The sequence below is a fragment of the Salvelinus alpinus genome, chromosome 2 (assembly GCF_045679555.1).
Source record: "Salvelinus alpinus chromosome 2, SLU_Salpinus.1, whole genome shotgun sequence".
Lineage (NCBI taxonomy): Eukaryota > Metazoa > Chordata > Actinopteri > Salmoniformes > Salmonidae > Salvelinus > Salvelinus alpinus.
The window spans coordinates 115027811-115047884 of record NC_092087.1 but is presented as its reverse complement, the minus strand read 5'-3'; the positions used below and the strand labels follow the sequence as shown (position 1 = coordinate 115047884).

General features: G+C 40.8%; 2 protein-coding genes and 1 pseudogene across 2 annotated transcripts in view; 2 read left to right on the top strand and 1 right to left on the bottom strand.

Annotated features, from left to right (window-relative positions):
- The window catches only part of LOC139548778 (zinc finger protein ZFP2-like), a 497157-nt gene that overhangs the window by 226775 nt on the left and 250308 nt on the right, over nt 1–20074 (top strand). The window lies entirely within an intron of this gene.
- On the bottom strand, nt 4256–10908 carry LOC139547905 (zinc finger protein 271-like). Its single transcript, XM_071357080.1, has 2 exons — nt 10420–10908; nt 4256–7799 (listed from the first exon to the last, which is right to left on the bottom strand). Exons 1-2 carry the CDS (start codon nt 10697–10699, stop codon nt 6148–6150), a joined length of 1932 nt encoding a protein of 643 aa, XP_071213181.1. The 5' UTR covers nt 10700–10908; the 3' UTR covers nt 4256–6147.
- The window catches only part of LOC139552503 (zinc finger protein 585A-like), a 29978-nt pseudogene continuing 26292 nt past the window's right edge, over nt 16389–20074 (top strand).

The window sequence follows — 20074 nt, the reverse complement described above, 5'->3', positions numbered from 1 at the left end:
AGCCTCCACATTGACTCTGTACCGGTACCCCCTGTATATAGTCTCCACATTGACTCTGTACCGGTACCTCCTGTATATAGCCTCCACATTGACTCTGTACCGGTACCCCCTGTATATAGCCTCCACATTGACTCTGTACCGGTACCCCCTGTATATAGCCTCCACATTGACTCTGTACCGGTACCCCCTGTATATAGCCTCCACATTGACTCTGTACCGGTACCCCCTGTATATAGTCTCCACATTGACTCTGTACCGGTACCCCCTGTATATAGTCTCCACATTGACTCTGTACCGGTACCCCCTGTATATAGTCTCCACATTGACTCTGTACCGGTACCCCCTGTATATAGTCTCCACATTGACTCTGTACCGGTACCCCCTGTATTTAGTCTCCACATTGACTCTGTACCGGTACCCCCTGTATATAGCCTCCACATTGACTCTGTACCGGTACCCCCTGTATATAGTCTCCACATTGACTCTGTACCGGTACCCCCTGTATATAGCCTCCACATTGACTCTGTACCGGTACCCCCTGTATATAGTCTCCACATTGACTCTGTACCGGTACCCCCTGTATATAGTCTCCACATTGACTCTGTCCCGGTACCCCCTGTATATAGTCTCCACATTGACTCTGTACCGGTACCCCCTGTATATAGTCTCCACATCGACTCTATACCGGTACTCCCTGTATATAGTCTCCACATTGACTCTGTACCCCCTGTATATAGTCTCCACATTGACTCTGTACCGGTACCCCCTGTATATAGTCTCCACATTGACTCTGTACCCCCTGTATATAGCCTCCACATTGACTCTGTACCGGTACCCCCTGTATACAGTCTCCACATTGACTCTGTACCGGTACCCCCTGTATATAGTCTCCACATTGACTCTGTACCGGTACCCCCTGTTTATAGTCTCCACATTGACTCTGTACCGGTACCCCCTGTATATGGTCTCCACATTGACTCTGTACCGGTACCCCCTGTATATAGTCTAGCTTGGAAATAAGCATTTCACTCTAAGATACATTTTTATTTTATTTGATAGACTCATAGTACAGAATGAATGACTGACTGCCCAGTTCAACATCAGTTCACCGTCTCACCTCATACTGTATTGGAGCAGCAGCAGCTGACTGCCCAGTTCAACATCAGTTCACAGTCTCACCTCATACTGTATTGGAGCAGCAGCAGCTGACTGCCCGGTTCAACTTCAGTTCACCGTCTCACCTCATACTGTATTGGAGCAGCAGCAGCTGACTGCCCTGTTCAACATCAGTTCACCGTCTCACCTCATACTGTATTGGAGCAGCTGACTGCCCAGTTCAACATCAGTTCCCCGTCTCACCTCATACTGTATTGGAGCAGCAGCAGCTGACTGTCCAGTTCAACATCAGTTCACCGTCTCACCTCATACTGTATTGGAGCAGCAGCAGCTGACTGCCCGGTTCAACATCAGTTCACCGTCTCACCTCATACTGTATTGGAGCAGCAGCAGCTGACTGCCCGGTTCAACATCAGTTCACCGTCTCACCTCATACTGTATTGGAGCAGCAGCAGCTGACTGCCCGGTTCAACTTCAGTTCACCGTCTCACCTCATACTGTATTGGAGCAGCAGCTGACTGCCTGGTTCAACATCAGTTCACCGTCTCACCTTATACTGTATTGGAGCAGCAGCAGCTGACTGCCCGGTTCAACATTCAACGTCAGTTCACCGTCTCACCTCATACTGTATTGGAGCAGCAGCTGACTGCCCGGTTCAACATCAGTTCACCGTCTCACCTCATACTGTATTGGAGCAGCAGCAGCTGACTTGATCGTTGATGCTAATCATCATGTGTTGAATCTGAGAGTAAATAGAGCCGACTACAACTCTAAAAATGAAGGGTTCAACTGGAGTTGTTCTCAGATCCCCTAAGAACCGTAGGGTTCTTGCTCAATGAAAAACAGCCCCAAAAGGTTCTTCAAAGAACTTGTTAGAAGGTGGGTTCATCGAGGAACCTCCGTTGTTGCTGGACTTCTTCCGGGAACTTCGCAATTACAACTGAAAACGATGGTGACAAGTTTGGATGCGACAACAGTTAAAAAGGTTAAGTTGGGTTGATGTTTGGCTCTGAATATGTCTCGAAAAAATTTATTATAATAATAATATAACATAATATTGAATAACGAAGACAATGATGGTTTTCTGTGAACCACTGAATCGTCAATGGAGGTCTTCCTCTTTATATAGCCTGCTACAGCATGCAATACTATTAACTCACAAGGGGCATAACGTTACATGGATAATACTATCCCATTTTGGAAACGTTACATGGACAATACTATCCCATTTTGGAAACGTTACATGTCCGCCCCCTTCTGGAGGGAAATTAATATCTTAGATGGTAGCTGTAGATGGGATTCAAATGCATAATGGTATTAATACAGTGTCTAGACTACCTGTTTAGTATAAATGCCCTTCAGAATCCAAACACAGTCTTGCCACTCAGCAAAATGTTGCGTATAATCTTTCAAGTCAGCCTGATAAAATATTGAACAATTTGTTTACAAGATATCTTGAAATGTGATATTAAGCCTGTATGGCAGTACTGTTACAGTATGGCATTACTGTATTGGCTAGTGCTTCTTCAATATGTTCTTCTATTTTACATTACATTGTATGTCGATGCCATTTATCTTTCAATATTTATTTAATATATATATTTAAATGCTTGTAAGACTATTCTTTGACACATTTTCTCTTCCTTTGAAATTCTTATAGGACAGAACATGGACACAATGCAATTGGAATCAAGAAGAAGGTACAGATATGTTGTAGGACAGCTGCATTTGAAGTGTACATTTAACCTACATAGCAGTCAATACAAACTGAAATCTATTAGCATACAAATGTGTGCAAATTATCTTTTCTTACTTTTGTTGACACAGATTTCACCGCCCTTCACTCCTTTACTGCACATCGGTGGAAATCCATTTCACCATGAGAGTGAAATCCCGCTGGCCTTTGATGGGGGAGAACATCCACGCCCTCGAGGACGTCCCCATGGGACTTGGGGCTCTGCTACGGCTGTATTTTTTATTTTCCCTTAAATTTCCCCAAAATGTCAGAAAAACACTTATGTTGTTAAGTTACTGTGTTCTGGGAGAAGAGAAGTTGGGGTGAAGTTACCAGGGCCGGTCATAAAGATGGAAAACTAACTAACATAACTAAGTGGATACGATATACACACTAAAGCTGAAATATCTGTATTTAGCATCAAGTCTACAATATTGTTAGTTTACCTATGATTCATTTTTAATGTATGTTGTTTTTATTGTACATCATTATTTATATATTTTTTAATGTCATGAAAAGCACTATACAAAGTAAATGTATTATTGATTATGGTCTGACGTCTGCAGAAATGTTGCAATTTTGTAATGTGTTTGGTTTGGTAAATTTCTTTGTAAATATTAATTCATATTTGTGGTGCCACTAAATAATCAATGATTTATTTAAATCGATATTGTCAATATTGTTATTATTATTAAAATATGTTTTTACAATGGAGGGAGGGAGGACAGGGAGTTTAAAAAATGAACCCCAAAAGGTTATTTTTCTTTTTTCTCAGTTTCTTTTTAGCTTTTTGTCTGAAAGTATTTTCTCAACTGCGATACCAACTCCAGTCAGCAGATGGCGATGTGCGTCTTTCAGGTGATACTGCCACTGTGACGTATAATCTAGTGAACGGGACTCTTCAACATCAACAGCTGGTCAGCCACCTTGGTTCACAAACTTTATGGAAAAAGGTTTATTCAATAAATCTAGCAACTCCTCTCATACTGGAAAAATACAGGAATACACACTCAGAGCCTCCTGTTTACACCTCCAAAGTTCCCCCCTCACACAGGAATATACACTCAGAGCCTGCGAGGCTTTTATAAAAACTACACTTTGCGTGGTTCGTTCACCTCTTTTTAAAACTAGGTTTGAGATGTGGTATCCACTCGGCTCGCTGCCTTTCAGATCAAAGGTGGGTCCATCTGCTCCATTCCCAAAGTGTGGTCTCCCTGAGATCCCAAGTTTGAGGGATCCCTCGTGTACCATTTACCCAGGTCATCAGAAGCGTCACCAAGTGAAGATTAACATCCCCAAATGTGGTTAATTTCTTTCATATCAAATGAGACAAACTTATCACACAAGTCAGAGATATTCTTAAACTATATCTTTATTCACTTATTAATAAGGGAGCAGGTCAAGAAGACGCACACATACAAAGTGCATCATTTGAGTGCTCTACGATAATGATGGCTGGTCGACCCACAGGACAAAAGTACAAAGGTCTTTTACAGCCAAGATACACCCCTTTCAACCTACATGACGAACAACAGATGTACAGAACGGGTCACAAGGTTAAGATTTGTATGAAAAATATTGATAATTCTCAGCAGACAGTATCTGCTGTAAAAACAGTACTCTTTGTGTAGAGACCAGGGTCTGGCCCTGGGGTCATCTCTCCCTGGTACCATATAGAACAGAAACATTAACTCATGCTCTGGAATGTGGTCTCTTTAGGTTTTATCACCCAAAAGACATTGTAAATCTCCTGTCAATGTTTCTCCCAGAGGCCCATCCCCAGTAGAACACACAGACACAATAGTTCTAAGAACCCTCTATTCTGTTGCATAAAACCACCATTTGATCCAATAAAAGTATTATAACATAATGTTGCAGTTTTGCTCTCAGTGTCCACTGAAAGTTGACTAGTAACAACAACTGGGACATAAAAGTCACCCACCATGAGACCCACTAAATCTGCCCAAGAAGAGGCAAACAAAAGAAAAACCCACACCAAACTTAAAGACAAGAAGCAAACCAAAAAGGTTTGACGCTCCACATCTATCAAGACAAATGGAGCACTGGGCCAGACACTCTTAAATAGAACCTGGACCAGCTCAGGTGAAACACCTTCCCACTAACGAGATGGACAAGCCAGCACAGGTGTAACACATACTGACTCACGAGGTGACACCAATCAGTGCGCCCTACGTGCTAACGAGCTAAAGACCAACCTCAAAACATAAATGGGAAAACCAAAGACTAACACCTTAATTAAGAGAATGCTCACTACCAACAGAAAACAACTTCCATTTCACATTATAATCAACTACAATGCTTCACCTTCACCAATATAAACATGGTGTCTACTGGCTATCAACAATTAAAAACAAGAAAAATAACGTGTATTTTTCTCTTCCTAAAACTCACTAGCTTCTAGAACTCAAGTCTTCCTAAAACTCACGAGCCCAAACAAAACTAATCTCTAATACGGAAAGTCAAAATAATTTGTGATCCATGGAACGCACTGGCTAAACACAAAACACAAATCTTTTTGACTGCCCAACCTCGAGAAAATCAGAAACCAAGTTGTCCTCACCATGGACACAAGCACCAAAAACGCTGTTGTTTTGACAAGTAGAAATAAATCACTGATATCGATTAGGGGGGAAATCAGGTTGTACTTGCTGTTGAAACAACTAAAAAAACACATGGAAATGGGAGATATCATTTAGCTCACTGGTAAGAGGACAACCTGCAGAAGACAGTCAGCTACATTGTGGAGTGATGCATTTAAATCTAGGGGTCGCTAAACAAAGGAACACAACACTTATTTGTCATTATTCATCGATATCATGTTGAAATCAATTGTGCCGAGAGGAGGGAGATGAGGTTGCACATCCTGTTAAAACTAACAGCTCAAAAACCACACGAAACCTGGGAATAATGTGTACATCCCTGGTTAGAGGATAACTTGTAGAAAACAGATCGCTACATTCTGAAGTGTTGCATTTTGATTCAAATGGGTCGCCAACGTGGTAAGTGGAACACAACTCTTTTCTTGTTAGTCACTTTTTGTTAAAACTCATACATAGTATTCTTCCATTTCAGAGCCTGGATTTTTCCCCTGAGGCTGATATCCATATCATGCTAAAATCATGCTAAAACATTTAGGCTTCTCCATTGTGACATTATTCAAATATTCCTACTACAAAGTGTTAACATTCTACATTGTGACATTAATTCATTGATATCATGAATCAACTCCTTCATGTATGTATTTTCAAATATTTGATCAGATATCTTTAATCAGATTATCTCTGGTCACAGCTAAAATGTTCCTCTCCTGTGTGTGTTCTCTGGTGTATTGTCAGACCAGTAGATGAAACAAAACACTTCCCACATTGATTACAGCTAAAAGACTTCTCTCCTGTGTGTGTTTCCTGGTGTACTGTCAGATCGCCAGATGGAACAAAACTCTTCCCACATTGATTACAGCTAAAAGACTTCTCTCCTGTGTGCGTTCTCTGGTGTACTGTCAGATCGCCAGATGGAACAAAACTCTTCCCACATTTATCACAGCTATAGGTTTTCTCTCCTGTGTGTGTTCTTTGGTGTGATATCAGGTTCCATAGCTGAGTAAATCTCTTCCCACATTGATCACAGCTAAAGAGTTTCTCTCCTGTGTGTGTTTTCTGGTGTGATATCAGGCTGGTTGAACGGCTAAAACTCTTCCCACATTGAGTACAGCTATAAGGTTTCTCTCCTGTGTGTGTTCTCTGGTGTGATATCAGGCTGGTTGAATGGCTAAAACTCTTCCCACATTGAGTACAGCTATAAGATTTCTCGCCTGTGTGTGTTCTCTGGTGTGTTATCATGTTGCTTAGCTGAGTAAAACTCTTCCCACATTGGTCACAGCTGTACGGTTTCTCGCCTGTGTGTGTTCTCCGGTGTTTTATCATGTTGCTTAGCTGAGTAAAACTCTTCCCACATTGATCACAGCTACAAGGTTTCTCTCCTGTGTGTGTTATCTGGTGTCGTGTCAGATTGCAAGACTTAGTAAAACTCTTCCCACATTGGTCACAGCTGTACGGTTTCTCGCCTGTGTGTGTTCTCTGGTGTTTTATCATGTTGCTTAGCTGAGTAAAACTCTTCCCACATTGATCACAAATATAAGATTTCTCTCCTGTGTGTGTTCTCTGGTGTCGTGTCAGGCTAGTTGAATGGCTAAAACTCTTCCCACATTGAGTACAGCTATAAGGTTTCTCTCCTGTGTGTATTCTCTGGTGTGATATCAGGCTGGTTGAATGGCTAAAACTCTTCCCACATTGAGTACAGCTATAAGGTTTCTCGCCTGTGTGTGATATCAGGCTGGTTGATTGGCTAAAACTCTTCCCACATTGAGTACAGCTATAAGATTTCTCGCCTGCGTGTGTTCTCTGGTGTGTTATCATGTTGCTTAGCTGAGTAAAACTCTTCCCACATTGATCACAGCTGTATGGTTTCTCGCCTGTGTGTGTTCTCTGGTGTGTTATCATGTTGCTTAGCTGAGTAAAACTCTTCCCACATTGATCACAGCTATAAGGTTTCTCTCCTGTGTGTATTCTCTGATGTACAGTCAGAAGGCCAGATGAAACAAAACTCTTCCCACATTGATAACAGGTATAAGATTTCTCTCCTGTGTGTGTTCTCTGGTGTCGTGTCAGATTGCAAGACTTAGTAAAACTCTTCCCACATTCATCACAGCTAAAAGGTTTCTCTCCTGTGTGGATTCTCTGATGAATTATAATGCCTGCTGAGGAGGTGAATCTCTTCCCACAGTCAAAGCAGCAGTGAGATTTCTTCCCTGTGGATCTCCGCTGGTGTTTCTTGACATGTTCTGATCTGGAGAGACTCTTCTCTGCCTCGTCAGCATCATGATGTTGTTGAGGCTCCCCAGAGGATCCACGATAGTCCCGTATCTCTCCTGTGTGAACAACAAAGTCATACAGATGGTTAAATGCCCACAACAGCAGAAATCCACTGTTTATTTGAGGTAAAAGGTGATGCCCAGAGCATACCCATGAAGTTGTACAACAATTGACGTCTGTTAAATTTAACAATTAAGACAGTCAAGATAGCAACAATAGTGATATTTTGTCTTGTTTTCACATTAGTAGTAACATCGATGATTGTCGGCTAGAAATAAGTCATTCAAGTTGTTGAAACTCTAAGCAGTGTGCCAGACGACGTTTGGTCTCCAATATAGGCCCCTTTCTGTGTTTAATAAAATTGCAGCACGAGGGCGATGCACACGCAATTTGGTTGCAGAAACTCCTCCCTGCTAATGAGGAAACCGATAGTAATGGATGTAGTATATCTGGTAATGAGGAAACCACTAGTTATGGATGTAGTATATCTGGTAATGAGGAAACCACTAGTTATGGATGTAGTATATCTGGTAATGAGGAAACCACTTGTTATGGATGTAGTATATCTGGTAATGAGGAAACCACTAGTTATGGATGTAGTATATCTGGTAATGAGGAAACCACTAGTTATGGATGTAGTATATCTGCTAATGAGGAAACCGCTAGTTATGGATGTAGTATAACTGGTAATGAGGAAACCACTAGTTATGGATGTAGTTTATCTGGTAATGAGGAAACCACTAGTTATGGATGTAGTATATCTGGTAATGAGGAAACCACTATTTATGAGTGTAGTATATCTGGTAATGAGGAAACCACTAGTGATGGATGTACTATATCTGCCTGGAGCAAAAATGGTGAGCAAAGATTTTAGTTTTTCACAATGTATTCTGAATATTACAGCACAAGATCAGGAGTGCTACTCAGGGAAACTCACATTAACCTCTGGTGTCTATTCACTAATTCACCACTGTGGGCGAAAACTCAGGGGAGTTCTCATAGGCTGACAGCAATAATAGCCTCCCGTTCCAGGGTGCTTATGAGTGCATTTCACATTACTTTGGAATATAACTCTAAGGCTCATTTGAATCTCCTGCTTAATATGTGTGTGTTATTGCTTTATACTGAAACACTTCAACCAGTAAAATGTTCTTTGGCTTCGCCATCAGCCTGACAATGAGGGTTTGTACACTAAGTGTTTGACAAATTGGCCCATAACCTCACCTAACAATAACATAGACCTACTGTAGAACCCATAACTTTCACCTAACAATAACATGGACCTAGGACTATAAACAATTTAATATTTCAGATGAAACATGGAAACTAAAATGTCTTTGTCGTGACATTTCATAACCTGGTCACCAGATAATTTTGTGAATAATCCCACTAGGCTACTCTGTAATGGGTTGTCATTCTAAATGTCCTGAATAAAGGAAAATAGCTCTGTGTGTTGTACAATAGCCGATCCATCAAGGAACAGTTATGAGCTAAGTATCTCTGTGCCCAAACAGACTAACGAGACCCTACAGTAAATCAAGCAGACAATAACATTATAAACACCAATTTGTTAGGGATGTTGGATCCAACGTGGAGCACGGCATAACTGTCTTTACCAGAGTAATGAATGAAGAAGCACTTTGGTTGTTGTTGCATGTCGTGATGTTTGTAATTTGACTGTCAAAATTGTCCGACAGCAAGATCCAGAATTTACGTTGAAGTTTATCATAAGCTGACTATAACTACTGTTCCCTGAAGGAGGGAAACTAGGTTTTCATAATGCTGACCCAAACGGATACTAAATGAAACGGCCCCTGGCAGACCACCCAGACCTGACCCCGCAAGATATGCCAGTTTTGTCAATTTATTAAATTGTCTTTCATTTGAAACACTCCTGTCAATGTTGAGTAAGGATGCACACCTGATTGCGCATATAGAAGTAGGATTAGTCTACCTGCCTATAAATATGCCCATTTGGGGATGTCTGATAGTATTTCTGATTGTCTTAACGCACCACCACTAATGAGTTGTGGAGCTTCTCAAAGTAATTTTTTCTTCACCTCAAACAGCAAGTAAACAAAGTCTTAATGAAATCAATTGCGAATGACAATAGTTCCTCAAAGTATTTTCGTAAAACATTTCCAGCTCTTGCCCTTTCACCATTCGGCACTTGATTGGTTACACTTCTCCTTCCCCCATCCCTCAGCTGTTTACCAAACCAAGTCTCTGGGCAGCCATTTTGTTGCTGTTTAAAAAACCCACACAACCCAGCAATCTGCAGTTCAAACAATAACAAATCTGTCATTCCACCACTGTTTTGGTAATAAAATGATTATGGGGTTGGAGAAATGTAACTAGAGAAAGACAGACCTATGGATGCAAGGACTGACCATCAATGATATCAACATTATAATTTTAACCATGTTGAGGCGATACAGTGTTGCTTTACATTGGTTCTAAAAATTGTAGTAAAAAAAGCTTATTTGGGGTTCTGATGGGGTAAACAGTTGACCTAAGCTCATGAGGCATGTGTTATATTCTTCAAGAATCAATGGCTATAAATAAATCATTTAAAAGTCACAATATGGATGTATCAATTGCAGATTTCCCCTTTAACACCAAACATCAGTTCAACAACCGCAGAGTTTGTGCCTCTGTATTTAAGACAGTACTTACTAGTGTTAATCAGGGAACGGTTTCCCAAAACCATCTTATGGCTAAATTCATCGTTAGAACCATTGGATGCCTTAAGATGTGTTTGGGAAACCGGGCCCAGATATCCAGTTTCCTCCTCTTCTTCCTCCAACTTTTTCGATGTAACAGTCATCTCTTCCTCCTCCTCTTTCACTCTGAACGCGTCTTCCTCTTCTTTCACAGTAACGGCCTCATCCTCTACTTCTTGTTTTACTGTGATATCCTCATCTCCTTTAGCAGGAGAGTAGCTTAGTGACCGCATGGTCGGGGATGTTAGCTAGCTAGGCTAATGCTAACTTAACCAGCCCGCTAGCTGACTAATAACCACAACACCGTAAATATGAAATTAAATCGGATAACTAACTAGACGATAGAAGTGGGTTTAAAACACAGTGGCTAATATACACTAAAGCGTCTAAAGAGATATATTGGTTCGGCTATTTTGTCTAGCAAGCTACCGAGGTGGGTGACTAACTGTTGCTACTGTTGAAAGAAGCGTTCCGTCCACTAGGTTATACGTCACACCAACAGCATAACCTTAAAGTCGCAGACTGCCATCTGCTGACTGGAATGGGTAACGCAGTTGAGTAAAATGTATATTTTATCTTCAGACAACAAGTTAAAGTGTAGGGAGCATTAGTTTGTACTCACCAGTGTAACAATACAGTGTTGTTAAAGACTTAGTAAGCTAGTTGTAGTCACGATATGGTTACCTATAAGTACAAACAGTTATGTTTTTGCGTTATTACATATTTTTTTTACTTATTTCGGGAAATCTTCTAAACTACCCACAATGCACTATTTCCCAAGGTCATATGGATGATCTACTCTGTGCTACTGAGTTTGTATGCCAGTGTAACGGTGTAATGAAGCTACATGTTTTAAATATATTTAACCTTTATTTAACTAGGCAAGTCAGTTATTAAGAACACATTCTTATTTACATTGACGGCCTACCCCGGCCAAACCCCAACCCAGACGATGCTGGGCCAATTGTGCGCTGCCCTATGGGACTCCCAATCACGGCCTGTTATGATACAGCCTGGATTTGAACCAGGGTCTGTAGTGACACCTCTAGCACTGAGATGCCATACCTTAGACCGCTGCGCTGCTCGTGTGTTTACATTACACTCGGTGTAATACACTCAGTGATAAAGGTATTGGATTCTGGGTAATCCACAGCAGGTTTTTGGAGAATTAGAAAATTGAGTGGTCCTGGGATAGAAATGTATAAAGTTGACATTACATCATAAAATCCACGTTTTAAATCACACATTAGCGATTTATGTTTTAGTAACTACTGTTGTTGGTTTGGCGTCAAATAAGCCTCTCTTTATATGTTATTTGCCAAATCTCAGTTTTCCATGTGGGTTTTGTGCTAAAGTTTCCTCTTTCAAGTTGGTATCTAACTGGAAAATGCATCTTCTTTAGGAGTGCTATTTTTACCCTGTCGACTACTGATCATTCATCCACACTGTGTGTCTCATCAATGCAGGTCATTTATGACAAATGTATAAAGTACATGTTCTATAAACTCATGAACACCAGCCAGTTGATCAGCCCGGTTTTGTTAGTTTAGGTGTATTATACTTCTTCACCACCAGAGGGGGACATTTAGTCATTTTCCAGGTTAATTTGATATATTTTGATAGTAAAATGGATGACAGTGAATGAATATGAGACACATGGAAACAATGTATTTATTTTATTATAGTAAATTAGGAATTAGTAGGAATTGTTAAATCCACTATATGATCACAATGACTTTGATAGACATTTCAATTGTTTTTTGTTAGTATATTATAGGGCAGATTAATGGAGAATTGCTGTGGGAGTGCTATTTATATCCCGTCACTACTGATCATTCATCCAGACTGTGTGTGTCCCATCATTGCAGCTTTGGAAATAAATGAACTATCCATCCATTGCTCCTTCCTGTTTTGACTCAGTGACTTGAGAGACCAGGAAGGTCACACTAGCTCGATAGGTTGATATCTAGCTCAAGCTTCACCTCATGCTTTTCATTAACTGTGTGGTTGTGTTATCTAGTGGGAACCTGTTAGCACGGTGGGCTCTGGTGCCTTCTTGCCGTGGGCTCAAGACGACAGAGGAAATCAACCTGCTTGCTCCTTTTTGATTTTGTAAACTTTTCGATGGGGATGTTATGTTTGATACCGGAGCTACGAGCCATGCGTCCAAATCACTAAACAATCATCCAAAGCAGTGTGCGGATGCCTGTATCACTTTATCAGCAGCACGTCATCAAAGACGTCTGAAGCTTAATTTCATTGAACAACCACCTGATTGGTTTGGTATTGGGCTGGTTCGACACTGCAGGCGACTGCCAACTGACTGATCTACAAATCACCTTACACCATAAATAACTACTCATTACTATTGAAGCAGTGTGTCACTTTATCAGCATTGATCAATGACTTCTGAAGGTTAATTTTCTCCCATCATTCTGTTTGTCTCCGATCTTTTGATCTGCAAACACGTTTAGGTTTTGTTAGTTTGGTTCTAAATGGTCTCGGTGCTGGTTGGCTACGCTGGTTAGGCTAATAGCTAGTTGGCTAAATAGCTAACGTTAGCTGGTTGGCTACGCTGGTTAGGCTAATAGCTAGTTGGCTAAATAGCCAGCAGCATACCACCCTGCATACCACTGGCTTGCTTCTGAAGCTAAGCAGGGTTGGTCCTGGTCAGTCCCTGGATGGGAGACCAGATGCTGCTGGAAGTGGTGTTGGAGGGCCAGTAGGAGGCACTCTTTCCTCTGGTCTAAAAAAATATCCCAATGCCCCAGGGCAGTGATTGGGGACACTGCCCTGTGTAGGGTTCCGTCTTTCGGATGGGACGTTAAACGGGTGTCCTGACTCTCTGAGGTCATTAAAGATCCCATGGCACTTATCGTAAGACTAGGGGTGTTAACCCTGGTGTCCTGGCTAAATTCCCAATCTGGCCCTCAAACCATCATGGTCACCTAATAATCCCCAGTTTACAATTGGCTCATTCATCCCCCTCCTCTCCCCTGTAACTATTCCCCAGGTCGTTGCTGCAAATGAGAATGTGTTCTCAGTCAACTTACCTGGTAAAATAAATAGCTAACGTTAGCTGGTTGGCTATGCTTGTTAGGCTAGTAGGCTAAATAGCTAACGTTAGCTGGCAGGCTAAGATAACTGCATATAGCTAATGTTAGCTGGCTGGCTAAGATAACTGCATATAGCTAACATTCATTTGATATTTGGTTAGATGGCGTTATGTATTTACAAAACTGTGGTTTACTTTAATCAGGCAAGTCATGAGTGCAAATTATTGGTTTAATTTAAAGTTATACATTTTAAGTTATTTCTGTTGTAGTTTACATCATAGGGAATAGGCTGGTCATCCATATTACTTCACACCTGACTTTGGCATTCTTCTAAATTCTGATTGGTTAAATGTAATAACTTAAAGGGAATAGAGTTTGACAGCAGGTCTTTATATTATTATAAAATTATATCATCAGGAGTCAGATGTGAAGGAGGAGGTTGATCATCAGGAGTCAGATGTGAAGGAGGAGGTTGATCATCAGGAGTCAGATGTGAAGGAGGAGGTTGATCATCAGGAGTCAGATGTGAAGGAGGAGGTTGATCATCAGGAGTCAGATGTGAAGGAGGAGGTTGATCATCAGGAGTCAGATGTGAAGGAGGAGGTTGATCATCAGGAGTCAGATGTGAAGGAGGAGGTTGATCATCAGGAGTCAGATGTGAAGGAGGAGGTTGATCATCAGTGAACCTCTAGGATCGTGGCTGGGCTGGCGTTTCCACTTCCAGCTTGGTCATATATTTTGATGCATTGAATGTTGATATTGTGTTATATGTTATATATTTGTACCTCCTGTTTCATGAAGTGATGTCACTAAGTACTGCCCCTTTATACACAGTGCATTCTGAAGTTTTCAGACCCCTTCACTTTTTCCACATTTTGTTACGTTACAGCCTTATTCTAAAATGGATTCAATAATTTTTCCCCCCTCATCAATCTACACACAATATCCAATAATGACATGACAATATCCAATAATGACATGACAATACCCCATAATGACATCACAATACCCCATAATGACAAAGCAAAAACAGGTTTTTATAAATGATAAATGAATTTTTTTTGATTTTCTTTAAAAAACAAGGACATTTCTAAGTGACCTCAAACTTTTGAACGGTAGTGTACATCTACATGATGTATTGTTACACCATGTAGGAGCAGTATAGACCTAGTCTGTTCATTATATACATCTACATGATGTATTGTTACACCATGTAGGAGCAGTATGGACCTAGTCTGTTCATTATATACATCTACATGATGTATTGTTACACCATGTAGGAGCAGTATAGACCTAGTCTGTTCATTATATACATCTACATGATGTATTGTTACACCATGTAGGAGCAGTATAGACCTAGTCTGTTCATTATATACATCTACATGATGTATTGTTACACCATGTAGGAGCAGTATAGACCTAGTCTGTTCATTATATACATCTACATGATGTATTGTTACACCATGTAGGAGCAGTATAGACCTAGTCTGTTCATTATATACATCTACATGATGTATTGTTACACCATGTAGGAGCAGTATGGACCTAGTCTGTTCATTATATACATCTACATGATGTATTGTTACACCATGTAGGAGCAGTATAGACCTAGTCTGTTCATTATATACATCTAGGCGATGTATTGTTACACCATGTAGGAGCAGTATAGACCTAGTCTGTTCATTATATACATCTACATGATGTATTGTTACACCATGTAGGAGCAGTATAGACCTAGTCTGTTCATTATATACATCTACATGATGTATTGTTACACCATGTAGGAGCAGTATAGACCTAGTCTGTTCATTATATACATCTACATGATGTATTGTTACACCACGTAGGAGCAGTATAGACCTAGTCTGTTCATTATATACATCTACATGATGTATTGTTACACCACGTAGGAGCAGTATAGACCTAGTCTGTTCATTATATACATCTACATGATGTATTGTTACACCACGTAGGAGCAGTATAGACCTAGTCTGTTCATTATATACATCTACATGATGTATTGTTACACCGTGTAGGAGCAGTATGGACCTAGTCTGTTCATTATATACATCTACATGATGTATTGTTACACCACGTAGGAGCAGTATAGACCTAGTCTGTTCATTATATACATCTACATGATGTATTGTTACACCGTGTAGGAGCAGTATGGACCTAGTCTGTTCATTATATACATCTACATGATGTATTGTTACACCATGTAGGAGCAGTATAGACCTAGTCTGTTCATTATATACATCTACATGATGTATTGTTACACCATGTAGGAGCAGTATAGACCTAGTCTGTTCATTATATACATGTACATGATGTATTGTTACACCATGTAGGAGCAGTATAGACCTAGTCTGTTCATTATATACATCTACATGATGTATTGTTACACCATGTAGGAGCAGTATAGACCTAGTCTGTTCATTATATACATCTACATGATGTATTGTTACACCATGTAGGAGCAGTATAGACCTAGTCTGTTCATTATATACATCTATATGATGTATTGTTACACCATGTAGGAGCAGTATGGACCTACAGTAGCTAGCTGCTAATTTAGATGTAGTATAACTTAATGAAACTGCCTTAAATGTGCTGTAGTAAACATTTTTATTCGCACTAATCAATCAACACATTCCTGTCTTTGTATGTCTCGATATAATAGTATTATTTAATTAAATCCATTTAAAATAATCTTTGTCTGAAAATAAAATATGATCCTCAACTGCGTTTCCCCTCCAGTCAGCAGACGGCGATGTGCGTCTTTCAGGCGACGCTGCCAGCGTGACGTATTATCTAGTGGACGGTTCTTCATAAACAGCTGATGTATATTACCTACTGTGTTTTAGACACACTTCTGTCGTATCTACTTGTTAACCTATTTAATTTAATATTACGTTATGTTGTATTAGTCAGCTATAGTAGCTGGCTGGTTAAGTCAGCACTAGCCTAGCCGCTAATGATAGCTAGCTAGCTAACATCCCCGACCATGAGCTCCCTAAACTTCTCCCCTCTTGTTAAAGAAGAGGTGGTCTGCTGGACGGAGAAAGAAGCTCTGAGGCTGAACATTGTCGTGAAAGAGGAGAAGGAAGAAGAGGATGTCACAGTAAAACAAGAAGTAGAGGGTGAGGCTGTTACAGTGAAAGAAGAAGAGAAAGACGTTTCAGTGAAAGAAGAGGAAGATGCGTTCAGAGTGAAAGAGGAGGAGGATGTTACAGTAAAAGAAGAGGGGGAAGTTTTTGGAGTGAAGAAGGAAGGGGAGATTACTGTCACATTGAAAGATGAAGAGGAGGAGATAGGAGATCTGATTAACACCAGTAAGTACTGCCTTAAATGTGTTTTTAACTTTGAATATTCAGAGTTGGCTCGTCAATACCTCTTCAACGGAGGGCCCAGGATGATGACTGATATGTCTAGAATCAGACGACGTAGAGAACAAGCTACCCCTTGTTTTCTCTGTTCCGTTTACAGAAAGTGACTTAATATATATATTTGAAAAGGGTCTATCTGCTGACCGCAGACTGGGGGGCACGGCATGTTGTGATTGTCATGTAGTGATGTTTTACTACACACCGTGCCCCCCAATAGTGTCATGTGAGAGTTGGGTTGGCTACACCAATCTATTGTTTATATTCTATGAGGGTGGTTGTCGTCAACCGCCTGTATTCAATGGAGAGAGATGCTAAGCTACTAGCATGAATATGAACCGCCTGTATTCAATGGAGAGAGATGCTAAGCTATTAGCATGAATATGCATAGCGATCTGGAGACAACTCCTATAGTGTTTTTATCAAAGTTGTCGGTATGTCACTTGTCCACATAACAACGTAAGCATTACGAAAATTCTGTTAGATCAAGTAAACCTCACGTAGCAAATAAGCCATTCATTTTGTTGTTGACCAAATTCGACACTTTCCACATTGGGTTGATAATTGTTTCCACTTGGATACAACCTACTGTAGCCTACTGGCATGACCTAGAGAGATACAACCTACTGTAGCCTACTGGCATGACCTAGAGAGATACAACCTACTGTAGCCTACTGGCATGACCTAGAGAGATGCAACCTACTGTAACCTACTGGCATGACCTAGAGAGATACAACCTACTGTAGCCTACTGGCATGACCTAGAGAGATACAACTTACTGTAGCCTACTGGCATGACCTAGAGAGTTACTACCTACTGTAACCTACTGGCATGACCTAGAGAGATACAACCTACTGTAACCTACTGGCATGACCTAGAGAGATACAACCTACTGTAGCCTACTGGTATGACCTAGAGAGTTACAACCTACTGTAGCCTACTGGCATGACCTAGAGAGATACAACATACTGTAGCCTACTGGCATGACCTAGAGAGATACAACCTACTGTAACCTACTGGCATGACCTAGAGAGATACAACCTACTGTAGCCTACTGGTATGACCTAGAGAGTTACAACCTACTGTAGCCTACTGGCATGACCTAGAGAGATACAACATACTGTAGCCTAATGGCATGACCTAGAGAGATACAACCTACTGTAGCCTACTGGTATGACCTAGAGAGTTACAACCTACTGTAGCCTACTGGCATGACCTAGAGAGATACAACATACTGTAGCCTACTGGCATGACCTAGAGAGATACAACCTACTGTAACCTACTGGCATGACCTAGAGAGATGCAACCTACTGTAGCCTACTGGCATGACCTAGAGAGATACAACCTACTGTAGTCTACTGGCATGACCTAGAGAGATACAACCTACTGTAGCCTACTGGCATGACCTATAGAGATGCAACCTACTGTAGCCTACTGGCATGACCTAGAGAGATACAACCTACTGTAGTCTACTGGCATGACCTAGAGAGTTACAACCTACTGTAGCCTACTGGCTTGACCTAGAGAGATACAACCTACTGTAACCTACTGGCATGACCTAGAGAGATACAACCTACTGTAACCTACTGGCATGACCTAGAGAGATACAACCTACTGTAACCTACTGGCATGACCTAGAGAGTTACAACCTACTGTAACCTACTGGCATGACCTAGAGCGTTACAACCTACTGTAAGCTACTGGCATGACCTAGAGAGATACAACCTACTGTAACCTACTGGCATGACCCAGAGAGTTACAACCTACTGTAGCCTACTGGCTTGACCTAGAGTTACAGCCTACTGTAACCTACTGACCTAGAAAGCTAAAGTTATAAAATTCCTGGAATTTAAATGAATTTTTCCAGTAATAATGATAATTTGTGTCTTCCTATCCACATGTGGGATCCCTCTCCTTTGTCGTCCTCTCTACACCAATAACAGACAACTACTGTGGGACTCCCAATCACGGCCGGATGTGATACAGCCTGGATTGGAACCAGGGACTGTAGTGACACCTCTTGCACTGAGATGCAGTGGCTTAGACCGCTGCGTCCGTGTGTGTGTTAACTATTAGAATGCTGTACTAGAATGCTTAAAAGGCCTCTAAAATTTTAAATACCGGTTATCGGTATCGTTTTTTGGGGCATGGAAAATATTAGATATCGGTATTAGCCAAAAATGTAATATCGGTGCATCCCTTTATTCTAAAATGTTTCACAATACCCCATAATGACATCACAATACCCCATAATGCCAAAGCAAAAACAGGTTTAGGTTTTTTGCAATGTATTGAAACTATTCCCCAGGATAACTAGTCTCAGAGTAATGTAAGATCCCAGGATAACTAGTCTCAGAGTAATGTAAGATCCCAGGATAACTAGTCTCAGAGTAATGTACGATCCCAGGATAACTAGTCTCAGAGTAATGTAAGATCCCAGGATAACTAGTCTCAGAGTAATGTAAGATCCCAGGATAACTAGTCTCAGAGTAATGTAAGATCCCAGGATAACTAGTCTCAGAGTAATGTAAGATCCCAGGATAACTAGTCTCAGAGTAATGTACGATCCCAGGATAACTAGTCTCAGAGTAATGTAAGATCCCAGGATAACTAGTCTCAGAGTAATGTAAGATCCCAGGATAACTAGTCTCAGAGTAATGTAAGATCCCAGGATAACTAGTCTCAGAGTAATGTAAGATCCCAGGATAACTAGTCTCAGAGTAATGTAAGATCCCAGGATAACTAGTCTCAGAGTAATGTTAGATCCCAGGATAACTAGTCTCAGAGTAATGTTAGATCCCAGGATAACTAGTCTCAGAGTAATGTAAGATCCCAGGATAACTAGTCTCAGAGTAATGTAAGATCCCAGGATAACTAGTCTCAGAGTAATGTAAGATCCCAGGATAACTAGTCTCAGAGTAATGTAAGATCCCAGGATAACTAGTCTCAGAGTAATGTAAGATCCCAGGATAACTAGTCTCAGAGTAATGTTAGATCCCAGGATAACTAGTCTCAGAGTAATGTAAGATGCTTGGAAAAAGAAGCTGAAAAGAATAACAGAACGGCACCATTAGAACTAAAATGTGTCTCCTGGAAGTCAGACCCCCAACCCTCCAAACTGTAAATAAATAATAAAATGTGTCGCCTGGATGTCAGACCCCCAACC

Excerpts from the sequence above, each read along its gene's own strand:
- LOC139547905 (XM_071357080.1), bottom strand. The coding sequence starts at position 10,699 with ATGCGGTCACTAAGCTACTCTCCTGCTAAAGGAGATGAGGATATCACA. Across the intron at positions 7,800-10,419 it reads CCGTTCCCTGATTAACACTA|GAGAGATACGGGACTATCGT; the intron begins GTAAGTACTGTC and ends TTGTTCACACAG.